This window comes from Xiphophorus couchianus, chromosome 19 (genome assembly GCF_001444195.1).
Source record: "Xiphophorus couchianus chromosome 19, X_couchianus-1.0, whole genome shotgun sequence".
Taxonomy (NCBI): Eukaryota; Metazoa; Chordata; class Actinopteri; order Cyprinodontiformes; family Poeciliidae; genus Xiphophorus; species Xiphophorus couchianus.
In genome coordinates this window covers 2,587,899-2,614,914 of record NC_040246.1, presented here as the reverse complement: position 1 = coordinate 2,614,914, position 27,016 = coordinate 2,587,899, and the positions used below count along the sequence as shown (strand labels likewise).

At 38.5% G+C, this 27,016-nt stretch overlaps 1 protein-coding gene, 1 long non-coding RNA gene and 1 gene segment (V, D, J or C); all 3 read left to right on the top strand.

Moving 5' to 3' along the window:
- Positions 1 to 222: 222 nt before the first annotated feature.
- On the top strand, positions 223 to 917 carry LOC114134625 (T cell receptor alpha variable 36/delta variable 7-like). The segment is given in 2 exon segments: positions 223 to 281; positions 404 to 917. Coding segments are annotated over 2 exon segments (420 nt in total).
- Positions 918 to 5,558: 4,641 nt separating this feature from the next.
- On the top strand, positions 5,559 to 8,271 carry LOC114134647 (uncharacterized). The gene is made up of 3 exons (XR_003593433.1): positions 5,559 to 5,890; positions 5,970 to 7,157; positions 7,288 to 8,271. It is a non-coding gene; the product is annotated as an uncharacterized LOC114134647 (long non-coding RNA).
- Positions 8,272 to 14,866: 6,595 nt separating this feature from the next.
- On the top strand, positions 14,867 to 25,166 carry LOC114134413 (uncharacterized). Its single transcript, XM_028001040.1, has 8 exons — positions 14,867 to 14,918; positions 15,006 to 15,368; positions 18,157 to 18,302; positions 20,195 to 20,384; positions 24,235 to 24,570; positions 24,673 to 24,705; positions 24,820 to 24,926; positions 25,036 to 25,166. The coding sequence occupies exons 1-8, from the start codon at positions 14,882 to 14,884 to the stop codon at positions 25,060 to 25,062; spliced, it is 1,239 nt and encodes a 412-aa protein (XP_027856841.1). The 5' UTR covers positions 14,867 to 14,881; the 3' UTR covers positions 25,063 to 25,166.
- Positions 25,167 to 27,016: the final 1,850 nt, after the last annotated feature.

The following is a 27,016-nucleotide window of genomic DNA, read 5'->3' as shown; positions in this document are numbered from 1 at the left end:
ACCAGGCTTAGCAAGTTTTCTGGGGGAAACCTGGTTGGTATTTGTTTTTTTCTCGTTTTCTGTGGAATCCAATTCTGAATCTGGTAAGTTCAAGATTATTATGAATGTGAAAATGCAAAATCAGAGCAGTTTGACTTTTGGAAAGAGGAGGAGGCATGGAGGCTCCTCCCATTTTAGTTTAGTTCTGCGATTACAACAACACTTCAGGCCAAACTGGCCCCAACCAGAACCAGCAATGTTCCTCCTCTGCTGCATAAGCCTGCAGGCCGTACTGGTTTCAGGTAAACTGCTGATTTTGAGGATGAATTTTGATTTTGTTTTTCTTAAAAAAAAAAAAATAAGAATAAAATTTTTTTTTATTTGAACTCGCGCTTCCTAGTCATTTCTTGTTTTTCGTCCACAGGTTCCTCTCTGAGCGAGAAAATCGTCCAAGTTCCCGACCGCGCTTTCAGAGGCCGTGGCGACCCACTCGCCATCAGCTGTTCCCACAGCATTCAGAGCTACGATCAAATCCTCTGGTACAGACGGACGGACGACCGCGAGCTGCAGCTGCTGGGATACACGTACGGAACCGCTTCATTCCCAGAGAAGGAGCTGAACGTGACAATAGACGGGGACGCCAACAAAGACAAAACGTGCACCATAACCATTACAGGACTCAGCCCAGGCAGCAGCGCGGTTTACTTCTGTGCCGCCCGCTACCACAGTGCTGCATATCTCTGCTCCTCAGTGCATAAACCTCCTCACACTCCCACGCAGCTGTTTTACCTCCTTTGATGAGGCGAGGCCACGCGTCATGACTAATGTGATAATATTCAGGTCTAGTCTAACCACGCCCACCTAGCAGATTAAAATATTTTTTTTTTGCTATAGCCTCAATGGAAAAGACGCGGAGCAACTTGCTGGGCTGCTGAGAACGTCGCAGAATAATAATCAACAGAATGAGAGCCAAACTCTTGATAATCGCTTTCAACGCCGTGCTGTTTTCAGGTGATCACAGCTTTCAGTGCAGAGGTACACTGTTGATGTTTTAGTTGAACATCTTGACTGTAATTTGAGGCTTCTTTTTTTTCTTCTCTCTTTCTACAGGTGCTTCTCTCGGCGATCAGGTCCGCCAGACTCCCTTCGACATTCTGGCGAAGCGAGGAGAAGCAGCCAGCATCAGCTGCTCTCACAGTATCCAGAACTACAACGTAATCCTCTGGTACAAGAGACTAGAGGACACACAGCTGCAGCTGCTGGGGTATCGGTTTTTGGGCGAAAGCTTTATAGAAACTGGAGTGGATGTGGAGATGCAAGGGAGTGCTGACAGAGACCAGACCTGCACTTTGATGATCAAGGAGCTGATTGAGAGCAGCAGTGGAGTTTACTTCTGTGCTGCCAGCTACCACAGTGCTGCACAGCCACGGCACTTCAGTACAAAAACCTCACCCGGCAAACCGTCCTGCAAATTAGTGAAATTTCCATGGATGGGTTTTAATTTATACTGTATGTAGGTTCAGTGGTGCACAACTATCTGGGTCGCGATACAGAACATTTATGAGTAAAAGGTTTACTTTGCTGCTCAGTTCGTGTTTGACAGATGTCCACCAGGATCGACTCGGTTTCGATCAAGCTCCTGTTCTCCTCTCTAAAAAAGGGGAGGAGCTTCTGTGAAGTGACGCGCTATTTATCCTCCCAGAAATATTCAGCACATCTTTGTTGGACCACAGAAAATTTCAAATTACAACGATGTTGCAAATTCTCGTCATACTTCTACTCTCTCCACTGAGGATTCAAGGTAAATTAAGAAGTACTGAATTGATTTTGTTAGAATTTAGTCTTTCAATAAAGAAATTTAGTGTAAATTAACTTGATTTTATTTTAAATAAAAGATTTTCTTTCCTTCTTTTCAGTTTACTGCCAGGATGTCATCCAGGATCCCGTCATCAGTTGGAAGCTGAAGACCGAATCAGCTGAGATGAAATGCAGCCACAAAAAAGACATTTCTCATACCCAGATGTACTGGTACCGACAGTGACCGGGGGAGACCATGACCCTCGTTGTGTACACGGTGTACGGTGGGCAGCCAGACTACGGAGAGAACCTGCAGAGCAAATACTCAGCAGTCAAAGACACCATAGAGACCGGAGCTCTGACTGTGAAGGACCTGCAGCCTGATGACAGCGGCGTTTATTTCTGTGCCGTCAGCAAACACAGTGATGTGAGGAAACACAACAGCTGAACAAAAACCGACTGCCAATAAAACAGAGTAAATCAGAAACCCACCTCTGCACTCGTAAAAGTCTCCACTAGGGGGAGCTGGGAATCAAAAAATGATTTGTGATTCAACGTCTCTAAAGTTTGATCACAGTTTCCCGGGAACCGCAGGAGCGTCGACCCCAGCTGGAGGTTGAATTGAGCTTCAAGTAGAAACAGAAACCAGTGGTGAAAAAGGCTGGGATGATTTCTCCAGTTATTCAGTAGGTTTTACAAAATATATAACATGATCTGATTGCTTTTACTTCAAACAGAAAAGCAACTGTTCGTCCTACTGCTGCTCAGATGATGATTATTAAGATGCACAATAGCTTATGGTTTTGCAAATTTGCTCTTTAAAGAGCAAATGGACAAACAATTTATAGCCTTTTAGCAGCTGGTTAATCTGCTCTGCTAGCCAGCCTGCTGCTTTACTGTGGTTGATGCACGTACGGGTGTTGACCAGTTAGTCTTACTCAGTGCTGCACATTTAGCAGATTTTCTTTATTGGTGATTGTGGCGCCCCCTAGTGGAAGACCACCCAGGGCAGGGAGCCATGTTACCCACTAAGCCCAATGATTTACACAGGAAGTCAGAAATGTTTTCATCTTCAGTTTTAGTCGGACACAAACACACTGTGATCCATCGCTGTAGGAAACCTTAATTTAAAAATTTTATTTCTATTTTATTTTTAAACAAATTTCTTAATAAATTATTTAAAACATTTTATTTTCCTTTCGGAATAATAAAGTGTTTTTGAATTTAATGAAATTAATAGGGATCGATGCAATAAACACTAAGTGATATGATGCAAAAATTTTATGGCTTTAAAAAAATGTACATATAAAAATCTGAAAAGTGTGGCTTGCATTTGTAATCAGGTAATGAATTAAGGGAACGCTACTTGCTGCAAAAACAGTGACAAGCTTCACACATATAGAGACTTCACTTGTTTTCACTTTACAAATCAGCTCCAAGGTTGTTCACATCTCAGCTCATTTTAGGTCAGGACTTTGACTAGGTCATACTAACACTTGAACATGTTTTGATCCAAATCGTCTCATTGTGGCTCAGTAGCTACATCTGAGGTTGGAAGGTGAACCTTTGCTTTAGTTTCAAGTCTTTTGACGTCTCTAGGCTGTTTTCTTCCAGGAAAGTCACCAGCTGTTCACACAGACAAAAGAAGGCATGATGCAGCCACTGCCATGTTTTACCATGGGGACGGTTTGATCAGGGTGATGCTGTGGTTAGTTTTCTGCCATCCATGTACTTGCAATCTAAAAAGTTCAGTTAGGGTCTCACCTGACCAGATTATTTTCATTTATATTTAATTTTGTCCCCCACATGGTTTTTGGTGAACTTTAAGTTGAATGTCCAGTGGCTTTTTTTCCATCCTTCAGTATTACTTTCTGTTGTTCCGTCATAAAGTCACAATTTCAAACATTGAAATTTGCCATTGTAATGTGACAAAATGTGGAAAAAATAAATAAATAAAGGCTAAATATGAACTTTTTGAACAGAAAGCAGCTGAGCCTCAAGTGAATCTTTGACTTCAGCCGTCTGCGTTGAGGGTTTGTGTTTCTTCGTCACTTCCCTTTCCTCTGCAGGGTTCAGTTAAATCCTCGTCACTATCAGCAGCAATTTCACTTTCATCGCTGGTTAGATTCCAGCTGCCAAACACCTAAACGCTGTCTGTCTGCCTTATGGTGGATTGTTAGCTAATGCTTAACTTAGAGGTAAAATGAATCCTATCTTCATCCTTTCTTACCTTGCAGGTAAACAAAAATTATTACAATGTAGATAAGTTAACATTTTATGCCTTTTTACAATCAATGTCTAAGCATTGTCTCTAACTTTAGGTGTCAGTCTGTGTGTTGAGGTCAATCAGTCTCCCTCCGATCTCATCACACACCCCGGTGCTAAAGTTCAGATTTTCTGCACCTATGATAAAACCGACTACAGGGTGACGCTCTGGTATCAGCGCCCGGCCGGAGACTCGGCCATGAACCTGCTGGGGTATCTGAGCTACAAAGACGCCACCATGGAAGAGACGTATAAGAAGGACTTCAACATCTCCGGAGATCTGAGTGTGAACACGTTGAAAAACGCCTCTCTTACAATCAGTGCTGCAGAGAAGCACAGTGCTTTCTACTTCTGTGCAGCAAGTAAAGCACAACGACAAAAACGCACCTCTGAACGTTACAAAAACTGTTCAATGGCTTTATCATCCGTGGTTTCCAGTCTTCCGTGCAGCCTGCTTGTGGTCGACTTGTGCATGAGGGTGTTTTCTAAGGCAACTTTTTTTTTTTTCAGCATTTGGTCCTATTTAAATAATCAGGAAGACAACCAGGCAGAGGTCCTTCAGTGATTTTCATTTACAAAGTTTTATGAAAGCTTCCGTCCTAGAAACAAAGGCACGTCTTCATCATCTCACTCTATAAATGCAGTAAAAATAAAAAATAGAATATTCATAATAAAGAAGTGGATGAATTTACAAAATCTTGGGATTGTGTGCCTATTACTCAGTCTCACTACCCTGGAAAGCTATACAAAAAAAAAAAAAACATACATCCCAAAAAAATCATTGAGTGCAATTACAGCACTCAACAGCAGAGGGATTTCTATGACTTGTTTTTGATTTTTATCTTGTGCATATCTCTATTGAATGTCTTAGAACCCTGTCACAGACAAACATCTGTTAATTTTGTTATCACAGAAGCAAAATTTTCCATCTCTGTCAGTCTAGACACTAGTAAATTGGAAATCTAGACAGCTATCTAGCTAATTATCTCTAGACCTAGATAGATATTTAGCTAGGTAGCTAATTATCTTAGCTAGATAATAGCTAGCTAGTTAATAATCTATCTAGCCAGATAATAAGTTTGCTAGTTAATTATCTATCTACTTAGATAATTAGTTAGCTAATTATCTAGTTAGCTAATACTGGATAGTTAGCTAACTAATTATCTATCTATTTTACCATCTATAATTCTCTAACTATCTAGCTAATTATCAATCTAGACAGACTGTTAGCCTAGCTAGCTAGTATGTCTGTACATCTGTCAAAATTTATTTTTTAAAATTAAATACTTTTATCAATTAATTTATTCATAAGTTATTTTATAAAGAACTTATAAAAGAACTTTTATAAAGAACTTATAAGTGCTTGATGGCCTTCAATTCTCTGGATTTTCTGGAAGCAGAAACTGTAGAATTTGGAAATAGCATGTTTAATAATCATTGCTCATTATTATTATAAATATGAATACATGAAGTACATATTAAGTCAATAAGTATCTAGTTTTTTATTTTATTTTAAGGCTTTTTGCAGGTCATTGGATGAAAAGATTCATCAGCAAAGAAACCGACAGGCCACATTATCTTCCACCATTTATGAAGCTTAATGAACCAAAAAAGGCTCAAATGACCTCATGGTTATATTTCTTTGCTGCTGATAGGAGGGAGTGAACATCAAGAAGCAGCTTTCAGCCAGCTGCTCGTCTTTTACCACGTGACTGACATCACTTCCTCATTCGTCTGCTTGTTTTTTTTTTTGAGTTCACCACACTCATCGCCTTCATCATTATCACTCTAACAAAACGCCATCAAAGTAACAAAATGATTGCCATTTTAATTTTCTGTTGCCTTACAGGTAATGTCAATTACTTGTTCAGCTACATGTATTTAATTAGCTGTTCTAACAGTTTTCTCTTTTTTTCTGGTTTTCGCAGGTTTTTCTCTGGGGATCGACATCCACCAGTTTCCCTCGAATATCGTCAGCAACACCAGTGAAGATGTTCAACTTTTCTGCTCACACAACCAGTCATCGTACAGAGTCGTACTCTGGTACCAGAAGACTCCTGGAGACCAGGCTCTGAACCTCATCGGATATGGATACGGACAGATCAGCAACGACAGCGTGGAGGAAAAGTTCAGGAAACATTTTAGGTTAGGTGGAGATTTAGCGGCAGCCAAGAAGAACCTCTCTCTTTCCATCGCCGGTCTGAAAGCCGAACACACGGCGACGTACTTCTGTGCTGCAAGGGAAGCACACTGCGCCAAACATCCAGCAGCCCTGAACAAAAACCTCCAACCTACGGCCTCATGTTATCTCCTCTCTGAATCTAGACGGAGCCCAGCAGCCATCACTGTCAAGACGACTAGCTCAGCACATTTCAGCAACAACGCAGTTCAAAGGGCTTTATACCATACATTCAATTATGAAACGAGCAATAAACCTTAAATTTTGACAAATGCAATCATCCAAATCATCGCACCAACACACATCAAATGTATTGATCAACGTTTCACTTAACGATAATCAAAGGCAGCGCTAAGTAGGTGGGTTTTTAGCCTTTACTTAAAGGAACTCAGTATTTCGGCTGTTTTCCGGGTTTCTAAAGGTTTGTTCCAGATTCCAGGTGCATAAAAGCTGAACGCTGCTTCTCCATGTTTGGTTCTGGTTCTGGGAACGCAGAGCAGAGCAGAACCAGAAGATTTGAGAGGTCTGGAAGGTTGATACACAGCAGCAGGTCTTTAATGTACTTTAGTGTCAGGAGGTTCAGTGACTTATAAACTAACACAAGTGTCTTAAAGTCTACAGGGAGCCAGTGGAAGGCCAGTAGAAGTGGGCCGATGCGTTCTGCGTCACCTGCAGCTGTCTGATCAAAATGTTTCAAAGCTTTATATTCCCTGTGTTAAAAAAAACAACAAAAGCATGCGAGTTTAGCACATGAGACTTCAAGTAATTGGAGATTTTGTGAAGGAATATTTCACATCCTGTAGACAGGTGGTCATGTGACTTCCTGGTTTGTTTCTCATAATCAGCGTCGTTTCATCGCCTCCTCCATTCAGCTGCAGCCAGATCGTTGCCGACATGTTTGTGACCGTCTTTTATCTGTCACTTTTGACGCACTCAGGTAGATTTCTGAAAAATGTGCAAGCGGCCAGAATTGCTCAGATCCAAACATTTATTTTGCCTACGAGTTTGTTTACGTTGGTTTGTCTGTGAGTAGAACAATCTGAAACTTTACTCTTCACATCCTGCAGGTTTCTCTATTGTAATTCTTCAGTCTCAACATCAAATCTCTTCCCCCGGAGACAGCGTGACGTTTGAGTGCAGGTTGGGAACAGGCCAAGGCATGGGCAGCCAAACCATGCTCTGGTACCGGCAGAGGAGCCACGGGGCCCAAATGGAGTTCATCCTCAAAGAATACGAAGAAACTGTTGGACGTTACCGGTCTCAGATCGATCCGTCGCAAAATCTGTTCTCTCTTCAAATCCCAAAGTTGTTTCCGAATGACAGCAGCACCTACTATTGTGCCGCTAGTCACAGTGATGCATGCAGATCAGACAGTCATACAAATAACGAGACCATCTGTGGTGTGCAGGCAGGAAGGAGCCGTGGCTTGTCTGACTATCAGAGAAAGTGACAAAAATGGTGAAAATGGCTAATTTTACATGAATGGAACTGCAGTTCCACATGGACTTTAGATATTTATATAAACAGGAAGAAGGCTTTTTGCTGTTGCAAATGAATATGTGCGTTTGGGTGATACATTCTTATTATGAGTGCAGGAATAGAAAAAAAATCAGTGTGATTCTCACGACAGTGTTGTAGTCAAGACCATCGAACCCGAGACCAAGTCAAGACCCAGACCAGCACTACATGACAATAAAATATGAAATCTGATCAAAATTAATTCTCAAATTGATCTGAAAGATCCACATTCCCATAAAAACAGCCAAATATTAAGCACAGTAAATTTAACCAATATCATTATCAACTCAAACTCTTCTATGTTCTGCTTTGCTTCCACCTCAATTAAACAGTGCCGTTTGACAGCCAATAGGAATACAGAGACCTGTTGAGGAAAGCTGTTACCGTGGAAACGGATTTAAATAATAAATTATTCAGCTCCCATCAGTCTCCTACAGTCTGGTAGTATTGATGGGACTTTATGGCTCTTTGAAAGAAATCTACAAGGTTCTGTTCACTTCAACAGATCCAGTTCTGAAAATATACATTTCTGACAGAACAAGCTCTTTTAATTCCAAAGAGAGATTTTAAAATGTTTTTGTGGTAGAAGTTCACAAAAACAAGTTAAATTATCTGTAATTAAAGCAAAAAAAAACCTGTATATGTTCTTGCCGATAAAAATTATGTACCTATGGGCCTCCTGTCATGACCAGTTTTGCTTTTGTCCCCAAGGTTATTGGGATAAAATATTGTTCTTCTCAAACCATTTTCAAGTAACACGATGGTAATTGTATAATAACGCAAGAAAACATTCCCAAAACTTAATATACTTTAAATTCTAACGAACATTTAACACCAATGCAGTGTTTTTACAGTGTTGTGTGTATTGATCTGCAACATAGCAGCAAAATAAAAAAGGAAAATGTAACAAATAGTAGAAAAAAGTGAACCCGAGTTAAATATAACAATTAAGGCAACGTGAGACTACTAGCACAAATTGGCTGGACCTCTGTTCAATTAAGTCTGTGGGTATTTTTTATTCTTTATTTTATGTTAAATGTTTTAATTTGTAGAAATCAATTTTTAATTTGACATTAAAGACATATTCTAGGTTTCCGGTGACGTCAACCTCCGAGATGGCAGCTTGAGCCGACTGCTCCTCCGGTAAATCTTAATTTAACCCCCATTAATTGCCAAATATAACGAAAATTGAGTAAAATGGAGTCTTTAAGGGGGTCTAGAACGGGGAAAAGGGACGGGAATAAGAAAACCACGAATGAAGAATTGGTACAAGAAAGAAAGACGGCAGGTAGCTCACCAACACATCAGCGCCTCGGCGAAGCTAATGCTAATCAGCTTTCCACTGACTCGACTGCACTAGCGCAAATCCTGGGGGAGTTACGGGATTTCCGAAAAGACATGAAACAACAGCTTGATGATATTAAGTCAGAACTCACCAACGTACACCAAAAAATTAAGGAGACGGAGGACCGGGTTGATGCAGTGGAGGAGCCGGCACAGAACATGGAACAGATATTGAGCAAGATGGCCGAACTGATAAACCAACAACAAGAAAACTGCTTGACCAAGAAGGGAGATCACGAAGAGAAAACATCCGGATATATAACGTGCCAGAGGGTGCGGAAGGATCATCGATGAGAGATTTTGTGGATAAATTGCTTAAGGACACGCTGGAGATCGCACCAGACATGGAACTAGACATTGAGAGGGCACACCGAGCGCTGGCTCCGCCACCCGCTGGGGACAGAAACAACAGGCCGCGATCCATTGTGGTTAAATTTCTCCGCAGCAGAACCAAGGAAGAGATTTTACGAAAAGCATGGGGGAAGAAAGGCGTGCTTCTACACGGCAAACCGATATATTTTGATCATGATTATCCTCCCACGGTGCTGCAGAAACGCAGAGAATACTCGGAAGCTAAACGGGTCCTTAAGCAGAGAAAGATTCGCTTCCAATCTCCTTTCCCCGCTAAACTACGAGTGTTTTATGAGGGGGAAACACGGCTTTACCAGACAGCGGCAGAGGCGACGAAAGACATGAAGGAGCGTGGTTTGCCTGTCCCCCTGATCAAGCCAAAGGAGAGCCTGGCCAAACAACTCTCCCGTACCGCTTGGAAGAAGATTGGCTCGAAACAACAATCGCCAGGAGAGGAGCGAGAGATGAACATCAGAGAAAGACTGAGTGAGTTCAGAAGAGAAACCAGTTCTCTTCGAGAGGAGCTCTGAAGAGATACAATAATGATTGGTAAGCTAAATAACTACTGAGTAATCAATAGGATATAAAGTAAAAGGACAATGTATCTCAGTTAGTTGGATTGCTCTGTAGTATGGACATTATCGCGGTGATATCGGATATATTCCCTAGCCCCAACCTAGACGAAAAAATAAAAAATGTACAGAGGAGGAATGTGCACAAAATGGACAAAGACAGCTTAAGCGGAGTTGGGGGCCCTCCCCTCTTTTCCAAGGGAGGACTTCCCCCAGGGCTAGACGGTTTTCCTAGCCAAGTTCAGGGTCTTTTGTTCAGGACCCCAACCTTGGAATCTCAAGTTTATTTTTTTTTCTTTATGGTTAAGTTACAGTTTACATTTGCTCGGAGAGTGGATTTGTTAAGATTTGCTATCAGATATCTAAAAATGATTAAAAAGACAGACAGACATGGCTAACAATAAGATAAATATAATTACTTTTAATGTTAATGGTCTACTCAACCCAATTAAACGAAGTAAAATCCTATCAAAAATGAAGAAGGAACATGCTCACATAGTGTACTTACAAGAAACCCACCTAAACAAAAGTGAACATGAAAAACTAAGAAGAATGAGTTTCAACCAATTGTTCTTTTCTTCATACAAATCAGGACATAGGAGGGGCGTAGCTACCCTTATCTCAAACAAGATACATTTTGAAAAATTATACGAACTGACAGACAAGGAAGGCAGGTTTGTGCTTGTGAGGGGCAATGTAGAGGGAAACCCTATTACATTATTTAACATATATGCTCCTCCGGGGAGCGATATTGATTTTTTTAAGAAAATAACTAACATATTAGTAAAAGAAACACAAGGTGTCCTGATTTGTGGAGGGGACTTAAACATTCGTTTGCAACCTAAGATGGATTCTTCCAGGGAGAAAACCTACCAGAAAGAACAACAATATAAAACAATAAATATACTTTTTAAGGAAGTTGGCCTGATAGACATATGGAGAGACTTTCACCCCAGTAAAAAGGACTATACACACTATTCAGCCACTCATTCAGTATACACAAGAATTGATTATTTTCTGACATTTACAAAAGACAGGGACAAGATGGACAGATGTGAGATTGGAACAATAGATGTGAGTGACCACTCACCTGTATATTTAACAGTGTACCTTGGCTTACAAAAAAGAAATAATATATGGAAACTAAATTCAAGTTTGCTTAATAACCAGTGGTTCAAGCAGGAAATACGGAAGGAAATTAGTTCTTTTTTAGATCTCAATGACAATGGCGAAGTATCTCCTCCGATATTATGGGACACGCTTAAAGCGGTTCTGAGGGGGAAAATTATAGCAATGTCATCTCACTTGAAAAAATTAAGAAATAAAAGATCAGAGGAATTGCATAAAAAATTGGAAGATCTGGAACAAAAACACAAACAAAAATATACACCAGATATACTGGAAGATTTAAAGAGAATTAGAAATGAAATTAATGATATGGCAACACAGGAAACTATGAAAAACCTCATGTTTCTTAAACAAAGACACTATGAAGGCGGATCAAAATCTATGAGGGTACTAGCATGGAAACTAAAAAAGAAAACTGCAGAAAATACAATCCATAGAATTAGAAACCCTAAATCAAAATTGTTAAAGAACAAATTGAATGACATCCAGGAAGCTTTTGAAATATTTTACAAAACCTTATACTCAAAAATCTCTGGAGGAACTATAGAACAAATTGATGAATATTTGAACTCACTAGAACTACCTTATATGAACGAAGAACAGAATAGAAAAATGACATCAGACATTACAGAAAAAGAATTAAAAAACGCAATAAGTAGATTAAAACCGTGTAAATCGCCTGGGTCAGATGGATACACAGCAGAATTTTATAAGGAATTTCAGAAAGAGTTGATTCCAATCCTCCTCCCTTCATTAAATTGGATTCTGAAAAAAGCTCAAACACCACTGAGCTGGAAGGAGGCAATAATCTCAGTAATACATAAAGAAGGTAAAGATAAACTGGATTGCGGATCATACCGACCAATATCTGTTTTAAATATTGATTATCGACTTTTTACTTCTATAATGGCCAGACGACTGGAAGAATTTCTCCCTTCCCTAATACATAACGATCAAACTGGTTTCATACGACAACGTCAAACACAGGATAATATAAGAAGGACACTACATATTATAGATCACATACAAAAAAGTAAACTTGAAGCTATTGTTATCAGTATAGATGCGGAAAAAGCATTCGATTCAGTTGACTGGAATTTTCTCTTCAGGGTTTTACATAAATTTGGACTACATAATACAATAATAAAAACAATACAGGCGCTATATAATAATCCCACAGCGAGAATTAAAGTTAATGGACATTTATCAGACAGAATTACTTTAGAAAGAGGGTCTAGACAAGGGTGTGCGTGGTCACCGTTACTTTTTGCACTATATTTAGAACCACTAGCCCAATCGATAAGACAAAATAAGGATATTAAAGGAATAATTATGAAAGGGATAGAACATAAATTGGCTTGTTATGCAGACGATATATTAATTTATGTGGAACAACCAACTCACTCTCTCCCAGTTTTGCTGAAATTATTCAAACAATTCGGTCAATTATCAGGGTACAAAATTAATATTAACAAAACTCAGATGCTGGCCTATAACTATACTCCACCGCAGGAAATCCAAAACAGGTACCCCTTAATTTGGCACACTGACCATCTTAAATATCTAGGCATCACTATACCAAAGGACCTCGAAAAACTATTTGAATATAATTATGTTCCCATGCAAAAAAGAATTAAAGAGGATATCACAAAATGGAATCTCACTCCTTTTCTAAGTTTTAGCTCAAGAATTGATTCAATTAAGATGAACATATTACCAAGACTGTTATATTTATTCCAAACTTTACCAATTGAAATAAATCAAAAAAATTTTAATGAATGGGACAAACTAATATCAAGATACATTTGGCAAGGTAAAAGACCTAGAATTGGATATAAGGTCTTACAACTGGAAAAGAAAATGGGAGGTTGGGGGTTACCTTCCCTCAAAGATTATTATTTAGCAGCACAAGCAAGAACACTGATATACTGGTGCGACCCAACATATAATGCTCAATGGAAAACAATTGAAACAAAGGCGACACCCATTCCTGTACAGGCAATTCTGGCTGATGCAAATTTACAAAGTTTTATAAATAATATAGACAACCAGTGGATGAAAACAACCCTTAGAGTGTGGAAAACTATTGTTAAAAAAAATGCACTAGAGAACGACCTGGCAATAATAAAATGGATTGCATATGACTCAGACTTTCCACCAAACAAACTGGACACCAGGTTTAAGGACTGGACATCCAAGGGAATCACTGCTCTGTGCACAATAATGAACAACAATATCTTAAGTGATTTTGAAACACTCAAGGGAAAATATTCATTGAACAAACAGGACTTTTATCGATATTTACAAATAAGAAATTTTGTTAACTCAAAAATTAGGCCAATTACCGACAAGAATATAAACCTAATGGAAATATTTATAAATGCCTATAAATCAAAAATTAAAGGGAAAATAATTTCACTTATCTATAAAAACCTAATAGATCTCAAAAGCAATTCAACCCTACATATCAAAGCAAGATGGGAAAAAGAGGGCAATTTAACAATAACGGAGGAGGAATGGACAATAATGTGGAGATACCAATGGACATATAATAAATCTCTACAATGGCAAGAATTTGGATGGAAAAATCTGATAAGATTCTTTACCACACCTGCTCAGAAACGCCACTATGATGGAAATCCTCCTGCATGTTGGAGAAAATGTAGAAATCAAAACGCAAACCATTATCATGTCTTCTGGGACTGCCCAATCATAAAAGATTACTGGAAAGAGATAAATAATGCCTTACAAGACATTTTCAAGCAGAACATTCCTTTTGAGATCAAGCTTATGTATTTTGGCATAATTCCTCAAGAAGCTTCAAAAAGAAATAAATATTTAATGACTATTTTATTAATAGCAAGTAAGAAAAACATTACAAGAAAATGGTTATCACAAGACAAACCAATTTTAGACGACTGGATTGACATAACATTTAACATATATAAAATGGAAAAAATAACAGCCTCTCTCAATCACAGGACTGAACAATTCGGTCAGCGGTGGCAGATTTGGGTAGACTATGTAAAACTTAAAAGATCTGATTTCACTTTTTAGAGACCAAACTAAATTAAATCCCCTTGACAATCCACTCTCCTATGACAACCATACTTCATAATTATTTTATATTATGTTTTTCATTTGGTTTTTTTTTTTGTTGTTGTTTTTTTTGTTTTTTTTTGTTTGTTTTTTTTTTCAGATTTGCTCTTTACATTTCTGACTTGATTCTTTTCTCTCTTTTTGGTCTCTTCTTCCACACTCTTTATTTCTTGCTTTATAATCTTTCTCAAGGAAGTGAGGTTGCATTTATGTTTTGTCTGTTATTATGCAATGGTCTACATGTCTACCTTATTACAAATGTTAATGGTAATCCTGTGATGTAGAGACCTAAGTTTCTGTAAGTGATACTTTCTTGAGAATCAATAAAGTTAAAATTAAAAAAAAAAAAAAAAAAGACATATTCTAGTATTTTTGTAAAAAATAAATAAAAATATAAGATTTAATGATTATTGATTTGTAAAAGCAATAAAGAGGGGGTGGACACGTTTTTATTGGCACTGCACAACTTTCATTTTGCTAACTTTTTAATAGAACCTCACTTCAAAAATCTCAGTACTGTCTCTTTAAGACGGCGACTAGCAGCTACAGAGAGAAACTCATTCAGATCTGTAAGAAGAGAGGAGGAGGGTCAGATCATCTTCTGTTACCTTTTCATTTCACAAGTTAAAGCAGCAAAATTATTCCAGAAATGAACTTGGTTTTGATTGCAGTTTTATTCTTGCCTGGTAAGAAAATCACTCCAGGAGAAAGGAACCGCATTTTCTTTTTTTAATTTAAAAACATTTTATCGTGTTTTTTACTTTGCTTTCTAGATTTCTCCATTTCCGCTGTGAACTTCCAGCAGCTCCCATCTGTGTTCGTCAGAGACGGCGATCAGAGCGTGACCCTGCGGTGCGATCAGGACAATAATCAGCATTACTACATGTTCTGGTACAGACACCCGGCAGGCAGTGGGAAAATGGAGCTGGTCGCATATTCTGCAGGTCAAGACACCACGTCTGTTGAAGCTCCTTTCAGCAAGACTAAATACACCATGACCCGTCCAGAAGTGCTCAGAACCTCCCTGCAGATCCACTCTCCTGAGGCTGCAGACTCTGCTGTGTACTACTGCGCTTCCAGTCTAGCACAGTGCTTCAGGCTGCCTCAGCCGCCTAACAACAACCTCAGGAGGAGGAAACAATGAGACCAGGGAGGGAAAACACTGAAAAACGTCAACATAACAGAGTGACATGAGGTATATTTTGAAGAATATTGGCCTGAAACAAAGCAAACTTTTAGAAACTCATAGGATTGTGTATGGGTGTTGCACTCTTTTGTGGTGAGACGGTTAACGTCCTCAGTTTTCATCAAATCTTGCTGTCCTTTGTGTCACTGGTATGAAACCGGCGCCGAAAGTGATGTGAACGAAAATACCTTTATGAACGAACATTAATTTGTGGTGTTGAGTGTTTGTATCCTTATACTGGATCTCTGAATTTACATCTGTGGTTAATATTCACACAAGACTGCTGCGTGGAAACTGCCTGTAGGGAAAAGTTTCACATTTAAACAGTACAGGTGTAACGCTGTAGTTGTCACGCCCGGCCACTAGATGACACTGTGACTGTAGCGTGTCATCGAAGGCTTTGCTTCCGCCTCATTATAAACAGTAACCCGTCTCCGTCTCCCATGAACAAAGTGCTCATCTAACACATATATACCCCATCAGAAATTGTGCTAAAATTAGCTGGTTAATTAGCACAAAACTATCTGCCATAATGTATGCGTAGAATAAACCCTACAGCCGTGTGTGAGTGTGCGCCTTCACACCTCCACTCCGATGTTCCTCCTCCTCACATCTGGAACGCCAAGAAGGCCAAAAAGATGTGAAATTTTTCATACGCAAAGAACATTACTAACTAGAAAGCAATTGCAATGGAAGTTTTCATCCAATCAGCATATTCCTTAGATGAAAAAGAACCAATCACAGCCAACAAGTCAGAATATTCCAGGAAATAAGAGTAATTACAAAATTATACGACAGGGAGGTCCCAAGTGGGTAGCAAATTTGCGATTAATTATAGATTTTCTTTTCATACCAAATCTTCTTAAAACATATTTATTTAGGTACAAGAGAAAGTGTTTTTGTTTAATTACCAAAGGTGAAAAAAATTAAAACAGCAACTGTCCAAGACCCTGTTCATATTTGTTACATCAGCAATGATTTACAGATTCATTTTCTACAAAAAAAAATACTACTTTATTAAAATATTGTCTATTTAGATTATTAAATTTATTTAGATTGTCTGTTTATTCATTAATCCATAATAACTCTTGACTCCTCTCAATTTGACATTTTTGGCCCTAATAGGAAAAACTTTGGACACCACTGCAGCAGGATTGAAGAAAACACAAGAAAACATATTACTTCACTTTTGTAGCCTAATAGTATGTAGATGAGTTTTCAAAAAACGGAGTTTCAGGTAATTTATCTACATGTCTTGAGCTGGTATGTGATGTGATCCTTCACCACAAACCCTTCCCAGTCAGCTCATGTTCCTGCACTTTTGAAAAGTTCACTACGTCACTGGGATCACAGAATGAAAACTCCTTCTGTCTCATTTACTCAAAGCCACAGACTGATCAGAGTGCAGTTTTCCCACTCTGTAATAAGATCCTGAATCACTCCTCATGTCTGCCTCTCGTCTCCAAGTTCGGATTTTCCCTTAATCCTATATTCCCATTGAGATTAGGAAATTTAAGTTAAAATTCTCATCTTATACTGACCTCTACTGGCCATGTGGGAAAAATACAAGTGAATCAATTCACAAAACTCAACTGTAACCTCCAACTATCATACAAAGGAGTTAGATTTTCAACATCTACAGAAAAATGGATTCTATCATGATAAATAAAGTTAAATATGCAAAATGTATTCAGATTTTTGTCCTCAGTCTTTAGCAATTCTGGACGTCTTGTTTATTTAACACACTCTGAAAAGTTCAAATAAAATGATGGCAACAAAGTAACAGTTAATATTACTGAACAGATTTTAAGAAATTCAACATTCAGTAAAAACACAACTCAGATGGGAGAATCTGTTGCTATGGCAACTGTCCACTCCACAAATAAGGCCTTTACAGAAGAATGGCAATAAAATAAAATAAAAACACATATAAAGTTTTGTATCCATTTTGCCACAAGTTATTTATTAGAGAGGACAAATATAAGAAGGACATACTTTGGTCTTAAAAGACCAAAACTTCACTTCAAATGATTCATACAAAACGTTACATGTGGCACCGAACAACATTCTGTGACGAATGATAGAGGCTTCACAGAATCAGTTATAAATAATGGTGATACTTAACCAAATGCAAGTGAAGCATACTTTGGAAAAGGAACCAAACTCGTAGTTTCAGGTAAATGGAACTTCTCACGTGTTCAGTTCACTGGATCAGTAGTTCACTCCGACAGGAACGGGGAACTTGAGGTGAAGTTTATGAATTCAGTCCTGGTAGGAAACGTTGTGGAGGTTGCAAAAGTTATACCTTCCAGTACAGGAAGAACCCCAAAAAGGTTTATGTTGCATATTCTCATGTCTGAATGGCCCAGTCAAAGTTCGGAGGCTAATCCAACTGGGAATTCTGACTGAGTTTGAGCTATTTTGGAAAGAAGGACAGACAAACTTTCTGTAGACATACAACGCTGTTAAAGGTTCATATAGAAAAACTAATTTCAACTTTGAAAAAGTTTTATTCGGACTCTGAAAACATCGTCTCTGTTTCATTGTCATCGTTCCAATTTTATCTTTTGATAATACAACAACCTTAAACTCAATACACACATCAGTGGATGTTCTCTCTCTGCTGACTGATTGGCTGCAGAGTCGTGACCAGCTGACGTGTCACTTCCTGTTTATACCTCCAAATAAACAAAAGCAGCCAGCAGCTTCCTGTCCTCTGCTCTGTCTTCTTTTCTTAGCCGCCCCAGAAATAGCAGCAGGCAGCCTGGAGCTGCTCCAGCGTCAAGTCGGCCCGACCTCCACAGCTGCTCCCAGAGACTCACAGATGGAGGCTGAGATACGGAGAGGCTGGCTGGGGGGAGGCGGGGAGAGACGGAGGCAGCAGGTTTTTGTGTGATGCTTTTCCACCGTGGGGACAGGGGGCCACGGTAATACAATCCTATAGAGCCGCCGTACAAAAACCTCCTCCCATTGACATCCATCATGTGGACGGCTGAGCGGAGCTCAGAGAGCAGCAGCAGGAAGCAGGTGGAGGTGGGCCGGGTGGAGGCTCAGCCAGGCTTTAAAAAACACTTTAATATGTAGAAAATCAACCAGAAACAGCTTTAATTAACAGATGTTTGAGTTTAAACATGGAGACATTGGATCATTTGTTCCTCAGGGTCAGAATCACAACTTCTTTAAACGTTGTGAAGCTCATCCTGCAGGTTTTACCTTCCTGATGATCTGGGTTATTACAGCCAGGCTGAAGGAGAAGATTCTGGAAAGTTTGGAGACTTTTTGGTCCAGGAGAGATTCAGTGTGACACTGGAAACGAAGCTTACTTTGGAAAAGGAACCAAACTCACAGTTTTAGGTAAGTTAGATTCTCACATGTTCAGTTCACTGAATCAGGTTAAACTAAATTCAAAGCTCTTGGAGGAAAATAAAGAAAACGTCTTTAGAGTTTAAAAGTTCAGACGTATTAACCTGAAGTTGAAGCACTGTGACCTACACTGAACCTGCTTACTTTGGCCAAGGAACCAAACTCACAGTTTTAGGTAAATATTTCACTTTATTACAGCGTTTTAATGAGTAATACTTTGATTAGGACCTCTGTACAGACAGACGTGTCTTTGCAAAGTTAATTCTGGGAGAAAAACAAGTTCGTGTTCAGTATCACTGCACTGTGACAATGCTGAAGCTTACTTTGGCCAAGGAACCAAACTCACAGTTTTAGGTAAGTTTAACTTCTCACATGTTCATCTGATCAGATTTAAACTAAAGTAATTCTTGAATTGAAGTAAAATTTGGTGACATGAAACGTTTTGGCTTATTGAACTGAAGTCAAATCACTGTGAACTACGGAGATCCTGCTTACTTTGGAAAAGGAACCAAACTCACAGTTTTAGGTAAATATTTCGCTTCAATACTGAAACCTGATAGATTACACTTAATCAAGCCTTGAGCTTGACGTTGTGTTAAAGTCATTTTAACATAAATATTACGGTTAAAGAGGTATTTGTTCAGTATTGCTGCACTGTGACAACCTCAACGAAGCTTACTTTGGAAAAGGAACAAAACTAACAGTTTTAGGTGAGTACAGTTTGCAAAAGCAAACCAAATTTTAAGCCGTAAAGGTGCTTGAATAAGCAGCAAATAAGCAGGTGTTTCTAGTCAAAGTCCAGCTCAGTACGTTTTGATATGAAGCCGAAGCGCTGTGATGACAGAGAAGCTTATTTTGGCCAGGGAACAAAGTTGACTGTTCTGGGTGAGTAAAAGTCTCAACAAAGTAAATTTGAGAGCCAAACTGATGCATTTTAGATCTGGCTAAAATCTGCAACCTTTTAACTATTTCTGAGGAAAATCGACCAATAATAGGACAAGGATTTGAAATGTAAAGCTGCATGTTGTGGTGTTTTACACATTGAATCTGTTCACTGTGTCACTGGTGCTTCTGAAGCTTACTTCGGAGGAGGAACAAAGTTAACAGTTTTAGGTAAGAAATATGAAAATATAAATGTTATTCAGACACATCTTTAAAAAACCTTTAAAAATAAGAGCAAATAAAGAAAGATTCCCAGTGAAAGTTGAGCTGCTCGCTGCCTGAGCTCCGTACTTTTTGCTCTGAACTTTAACCGCTGTGCCAACTATGAAGCTTACTTCGGCCAGGGAACAAAACTGACTGTTTTAGGTGAGTAAAACTTTGAAATTTGATCCATATGAAAGCAGCCAAAGCAGTTTTACTAAGCCGAAAATGTTTAGCTTCGTTTTAAATTAAATACAATTTTTTTAAAAATCATCACGTTTGCGTCGTGGCGAATACGAAGAGCGGCTTATGATGGACAAACAGCAAAAAAATAATGTGAAATGTAATGTGGCAAAGACAGAAGAAGCTGAGGTTGTTTTGGGCACTGATGGCGCTCACTGTGACTCTGGTAGTGGAGCTGAAGCTTACTTCGGAGCGGGAACAAAGTTAACGGTTTTAGGTAAGAAATCCACTTGAAAACAGCAAGAAATACAAACAGATCAGACTTTAACCAATTAACCAAAACTGTATGAGAAAGAAGCTCATTTCATGACACAAAAAGGGACATTTCTGTGTATTTGTGAGGTTTTGTATGTAAGGTTTGCTGGTTTCAAAAGGAAAAATGTACTTAGTGTAAATTTAGATGACAGGAGAGCAGAGGAAAGCAGGCTGTCTGGCTGTTTTGAGCAGTGATCCTGCTCACTGTGGTCAGTACGTCTGAAGCTTACTTTGGTGGAGGAACCAAACTGACTGTTTTAGGTAAGAAACTGTTTCAAAATCTAAATTATTAACTAAAATGACATGGTTTACAGCTGGACTGGTGATAAAAGATCCCAAAAAAATAGTATAAAAGTTGTTAGAATGCTTACGCCAGGTCAAATAACTTTGCCAAAAGTGTTGGCAAAAATTCAAAAAAAACCATTGAGATCGTGACTGAAAAAGTCTTAAACGTCACAGGAAAATAAATGAAGTTGGGAAGGTTTCGCAGTTAGCTAAGCAGCGGAGAGTTTGTGTTGCAGTCCAGAGTCTCTGTGCTCCTTCGGCAGCGAAGCTTACTTTGGAGCTGGAACGAAACTCACCGTTTTAGGTAAGAAACTCCAAAAATATTCACAATAAATCAACCTAGAAGATCAGATGTAATGGAAAATTGATTTGGATGTTATACATATATACTGTATGTATATATATATATATATATATATATATATATATATATATATATATATATATATAGCATTTAATCTTTAGCTCTAGTGCAGATGTAAAAATAAAAACAGAATAAAAACTAACAGGAGAAGTTAAAAGAATTAGTTTTTGGTTTAGTTTTGCTACACAGGTTGTTTAGTTTGTGTGTAAACGAAGTTGAAAACAGCAGCAGCTTTTCCTGCAGCTGTTTCTCAGTGTGAACGACTTCAATCCTTCTTACTTTGGAGCTGGAACTAAACTCACCGTTTTAGGTAAGACTGCAAAATGGGAAAGATTTGTCAATTTTGGAGTGGGTTTTTTTTTCCCAAAGCGGTCAAATAGTCAGCAGTTTATCCACTTCACCAATAATGCCCTAAAATAAAAGGCAGCCTCTAGCTTTCAATAGTGGCAGCTTTTTCTGCAGCCGTCTATCAGTGTGAACCAGTACGACCCCGCTTACTTTGGCAGAGGCACCAGACTCACCGTTTTGGGTAAGAAAACATGTAAAACTCAGGTTGTTTGGAATAAAATTAACACCCAGTGTTAACAGGAATGAAAAGAAAAGGCCCAGACGAAAGCCAAGTTTGATTCTTGACAGGAAGTATTTAATTAATCATCTGGAAAAAGTGCAGAACTCAAACCTAATCATGTGGAGTTCAGTTGTCTCCATAGTGAGTTTGTGTGCCAGAATGTTTCAGGTTTAGAGAAATAAGGCCAGTAAATGAGGTCGTTGGCTCTCAGCAGCTTTTCCTGCAGCTGTTTGTCAGTGTGAACAGCTACGATCCTGCTTACTTTGGCAAAGGCACCAAACTCACAGTCCTAGGTAAGAAAACAAGGACTCTTGAGAATTATTTTACCACAAAATTCACTTTGAAGAAAACTACTAGTTAGAAAACAAGCTGTAGCGCAGAGGTTTGTAGAGTTTCTGCTTGCAGGTTTTTAAATACATCTTCTCAAAGAGGTCATAGACTTACATTTAGGGACTTTTAAAATAATTGATTCAGTAATTTTTATCTTGCTGCTCTGCATGGGTTCAGTTGTGGTTAAAAACAGTAAAAGTTAGCATTTAGCTCGTCGAGTTCGGCAGCTTTTCCTGCAGCTGTTTCTCAGTGTGACGAACTACGAACCTGCTTACTTTGGCAGAGGCACCAAACTCACAGTTTTAGGTAAGAAAAAGAAAATCAACAATTTATTTCTTTATAAAATGTACTTTTTAAAAAATGCAAGGTTTACTGCTTTGAGGTGAAGTAATTTCTTAGAATGAAGATCAGCTCATATCCGATCTGGGGAACTGAAGTTGGTTGAGAACTTTAAAGATTTGGAAGCTGAGAAACAAAAAAACATTTGTTTTCAACTTTTAGTGACTATAATCTGCATAGCAGATAACTATAACCCATTAAAATCGAGTTATTGTGTTGTTGAAACATTAAGCTACAGAGAACTGCAGACCTGAGTCAGGTTTTGTTGTTGCGACTGAGCGTTGTGCTCGAGCTCAAACCCTGCTGAGTTTGGAGAAGGAACCAAGCTGACAGTCCTGGGTAAGAGCATCTAAAATATTTATATATATAAATAAAATTAAGTTGATGGTAACCACAGATTTACTGTGCCGACTGTGTAAAATAATAATGTTGTAATTCTGGGATTTGTCTAGTGAAGAATGTAGAGGTAGCTAACCTGCTTACTTTTATCTCCGCACATCCAAACATTCTCACTTTTTAACTTTACACTAAAAAAAACAATTCCTTACCAAGTAGTTTTGGTCGAGTCTCTAGTGCAAATGTTTGTTTTGTCTTAGTTCAGGTGCACTATCTTAAGAGTAAGTTGTCAGTAAGACAGAAGAGCTTGTTTTACGTTGATATTGATGGAAAAACTGCTTGATTCACCAGCAAGCAATTTCACTTATACCAAGAAATTTCTGCCCATGTTCAAAGTTAAATAATCTGCCAATGAAACTAGCAATTTTTCATCAATATTAAGGAGTTTTTAACTTTCAACAAGCTTCTGAAAAGTTTCTTGTAAGCTAGATTTGTCTTGTCTGAAGTGTGCTAAGATGTTTGCACTAGAAACTCGACCAAACACACTTGGTAAGATTTTGTGTTCCTAAAATATATTTCATGTTTACTTTCAAGATTTCGAATAGACATAAACATCAAAAGTCAAAGTAAAATTCAGGCACTAGATTAGCAAGACCGACCAAAACGTTCAGAAGTAACGTCACGTTTCAGACCAGAACGCCAGAATGTAAAAACCAAGATGAGTTTAGAATGTTTTTATTTGGGTTTGCTGCTTTTTAATTGATGTTATATTTAGCAGGATCATTGCTGAATAAATGTAACTACTAGAAAAGACTGTCTTTGTTTTCAGCTTCTGTGTAAAAGTCTATTTATGTCGTACTGCTGGCGAATCAGGTTGATTTAAACCAGTGAAGAAAAACCTGATAATTAAAGTGAAACATGTTCGGTTCAGTCGCGCTTTGTGCAATAATCACATAAAGAAATGACGCATCAAACTCATTTTAATTTCAGCCGCCATCAAGTCCACAAAGGGCCGGTTTTAGCAGAACGTATTAATAAAACCTGTTAAAATGTCCAAATATTACAGCTTTCTCTCCATTCAAGAAGTATTTCTTCAAATTAATTAAACATCTTTTCACATCGATGTAATTTGGGACTATGCTAATAAACACTGATCTGACTTGAGTGATGAAATTATATTTAAGCACACAACCTGTCTTCAAGTTGGACTTATGAAGCCATCTGCGGTTTTAGGGGCCACACAAAAACAACTTTTGGTCTGCAGGCCTTGAGCTTGACACGTGTCCACCAATGAACTATAATCTTGGTTTTTTTTTGTTGGTCCAAACGTTTTGCAACTTTTCACACTTGTTCTAAACACACCAGGCCAGAGGAGATGGTCGAAATTGATCAGGAACAAGAACTTCTTTGTGGGACTCCCTCGTTGGGTCTATGATCAGTACAGGTTTTGCACGTTATAAACTATATTCTTGAAGGTTTGTTAGCAATTAAAATCGATAACACCAAAGAAATACATATACGTCCATACATTCACATGTCCAGATTCGGGTGACGGAGTTTTGACTGAATGAATTGTTTCATCTCTTTCAGATAAAACGCCAGTCACTCCCCCGACTGTGAAAGTTCTCCCACCTTCAGAAAAAGAATGCAAAGACAAAAAAGGGAAGAAGAAGAAGACCCTGGTCTGTGTGGCCTCTGGTTTCTACCCAGACCATGTCAGCGTGTCCTGGAAGCGCAACAATCTGGAAATAATTGATGGTGTGTCGACCGACGCCGCCGCCACCAAGAAGGATGGAGATTATTACAAAATCACCAGCCGGCTGATGGTCCCCATCAGGGATTGGCTTAAACCGAACATTGAATTTAAGTGCATCGTCAGCTTCTTTAATGGGACCGCTAACATCGAAAGAGATTATATTATAATAAGTATGTTATTATAGTTATTTGCCATGTACTTAGCAAAGAACTATCCTAAACTGCTCCTTGTAGCTATACTCCTAATGATGTCCCTTGTCTTTATTCCTCCAGCAAACGCTGCAGATAATCCAGGCATGACTCGAGGTAAACTGCAACACTTTCACTCTTAGAAGCACAGAAAACATAGCTGGCAGAAAGTCGACGGCTTTGAGAAAGTCTTCTTTTTCCTTACGCTGTAAACACTTGAACTCCCTACAGAGAACTACATAAAGATCAGCCAGAACGCCAAACTGTCCTACAGCCTCCTGATCGTGAAGAGCTGCCTCTACGCCGCCTTGGTCTGCCTTCTGGTCTGGAAGCTTCAGGTCGGTCCACAAACGTCCATGTTGGTTCTGATTAACTATCCTGTGAGTGAGACGAAGAGCTTCTGATGCTGAGGGAGGATTTTTTATTTTGTTTTTATGTCTTTTTCAGGGAAAACGTGGAAAGCAGACCAAGTGAGAGCAGAGCTGACGCTGTGAATCTTCCTCCTTGTACATAATAATCTTGATCTGTTGTTAATCTGAACAGACAAAATAATCTTTGGCGATTTCATGTTATTTTTACAGAATTGATAAAACTCAAAATCTCACCAGATTCTGGGTCCAGTTTCTACTGCAAATATCTTACAACACTTGAAGTAAGACAGAAGTAACTTAAAAATAACTTTTCAGCAAGATATGAGTTTGTTTTAAATCAATTATCCTTTACTGATTATTATTTAACTTGGAAGAAAACTTTTTCTCCATGTTATAAGTGACATAATCTGTCAGTGAACTAGAATCTTTTCATCAATACTAAGACTTAAAACAAGCTTCTATTTCTTAAAAGCTCCTTTTAAGTTAGTTTTGTCTTATTTCAGGTGTCCTAAGATATTTGCACTAGAAACCAGATCAAAAAGTAACATTTTGACTTTGTATTTTTGCAGTTTACTATTGTATTTTTTCAGATACTTTCTAAATAAATGTGCTTGTTTTTCTTCATGTGATCTAAAATAAAAGTGTTTTAAATTATGCCTGACGTCAGGGCTGTTCTTTTTTTCCGCACTTTGTTTGGGAAATGATTAAAAACGTCTTCATCTGTCCGCCAAACTTGTTTTTTATATACATTAAAACCACAAAATTACACGCATGAGTGTTTTTAATCAGACGTGAAAGCAGAAAATCTGACTGAAAATGAAAACTTCATACTGACAGTAACCGTCGCTTTACTCCTCCATCACTTTTTCCAGCGATGGCGTCAGATATTTTTAGTTGCCTTCTAAAAAGCCAGCTCACTTTCTTTCCACGTCTACATGAAACATCTCAGTTTCAGATCGAGACTCTCCGTTTCGCCAAGCTGCAGTTCAAGCATTTTTAGCAGGAGAGGAAGAGCGAGGAGAACAGGAAGTCGACGTTGAGCAGAGAAGCAGGTCAGAGCCGCTGCGGGGGAGCAGAGCGCGGCAGGATGCGGTCGCATGGCGGCCTGCAGCGCCGTCTCTCTGCTGAGAAACGACCTTCAACCTTTGCCGCCGCATCCGGCTCTGCGATCGCACCTGCATCCGTGCAAAAACACCTCCGCATACACACACACACACACACACACACAGCTGGTAAACGCTCAGTTTCTGTGTCAACCGAAGCTAAAACCTGTACGTGTCTAAATGACAAACAGCAGCTGTTTACTGTGACCTGGAGCTGAGAGAGTTTGTTTTGTTTTATTTTGTTTTATGTAGAAAAATGCGATGGGTGTCGACTTGTTGCGGAGATCAAATTAAACGAGTTTAGTCGTGTGAAAAAATAAAATTTTTCCTGTTTTCTGTTTCTCTGTCACACACTGCAAAAAATAAACCTAAATCTTGACCAAGTATTTGTTTTATTTTTTTTACCTTGCTTCCAGCGCAAATATCTTGGTTCACTTGAAATAAGACAAAACTAACTTACAAGTCACTTGTTTCAAGTTGGTGATTCTTTAATATTGATGAAAAAAAAGTAGTAGTTCAGATTGGCAGATTATTTCACTTATAACAAGAGAAACTGTTTTAAGTGAAGTACTTTTTCATTCCTATTAAGAAATTATTGACTTAAAACAAGTTTCTATGTGTTGCTGAAAAGATATTAGCAAGTTAGTTTGGTCTTATTTCAAGTTTAAAGTTATTTGCACTAGAAACTTGACAAAAATACGATTGTTTTTTTTCACCACACCTACATTGTTTCAGATCATCATATTCAATATGAAATGTTTTAACTCACCTGGCTCTATGTGGAATTATAAAAGCTCCTGGTAAGTCATCAATCAACTGATTAAGCACATTTTTGATTCAATTCGATCAAAATACCAAAGTCTGATTTCTACCAGACATGCAGAATAAAGAAATCATTTAAACAAAAATTATTTTGGTAGGCTCAGCAACCTTAAAAAGATTCAAAGGGGGAAA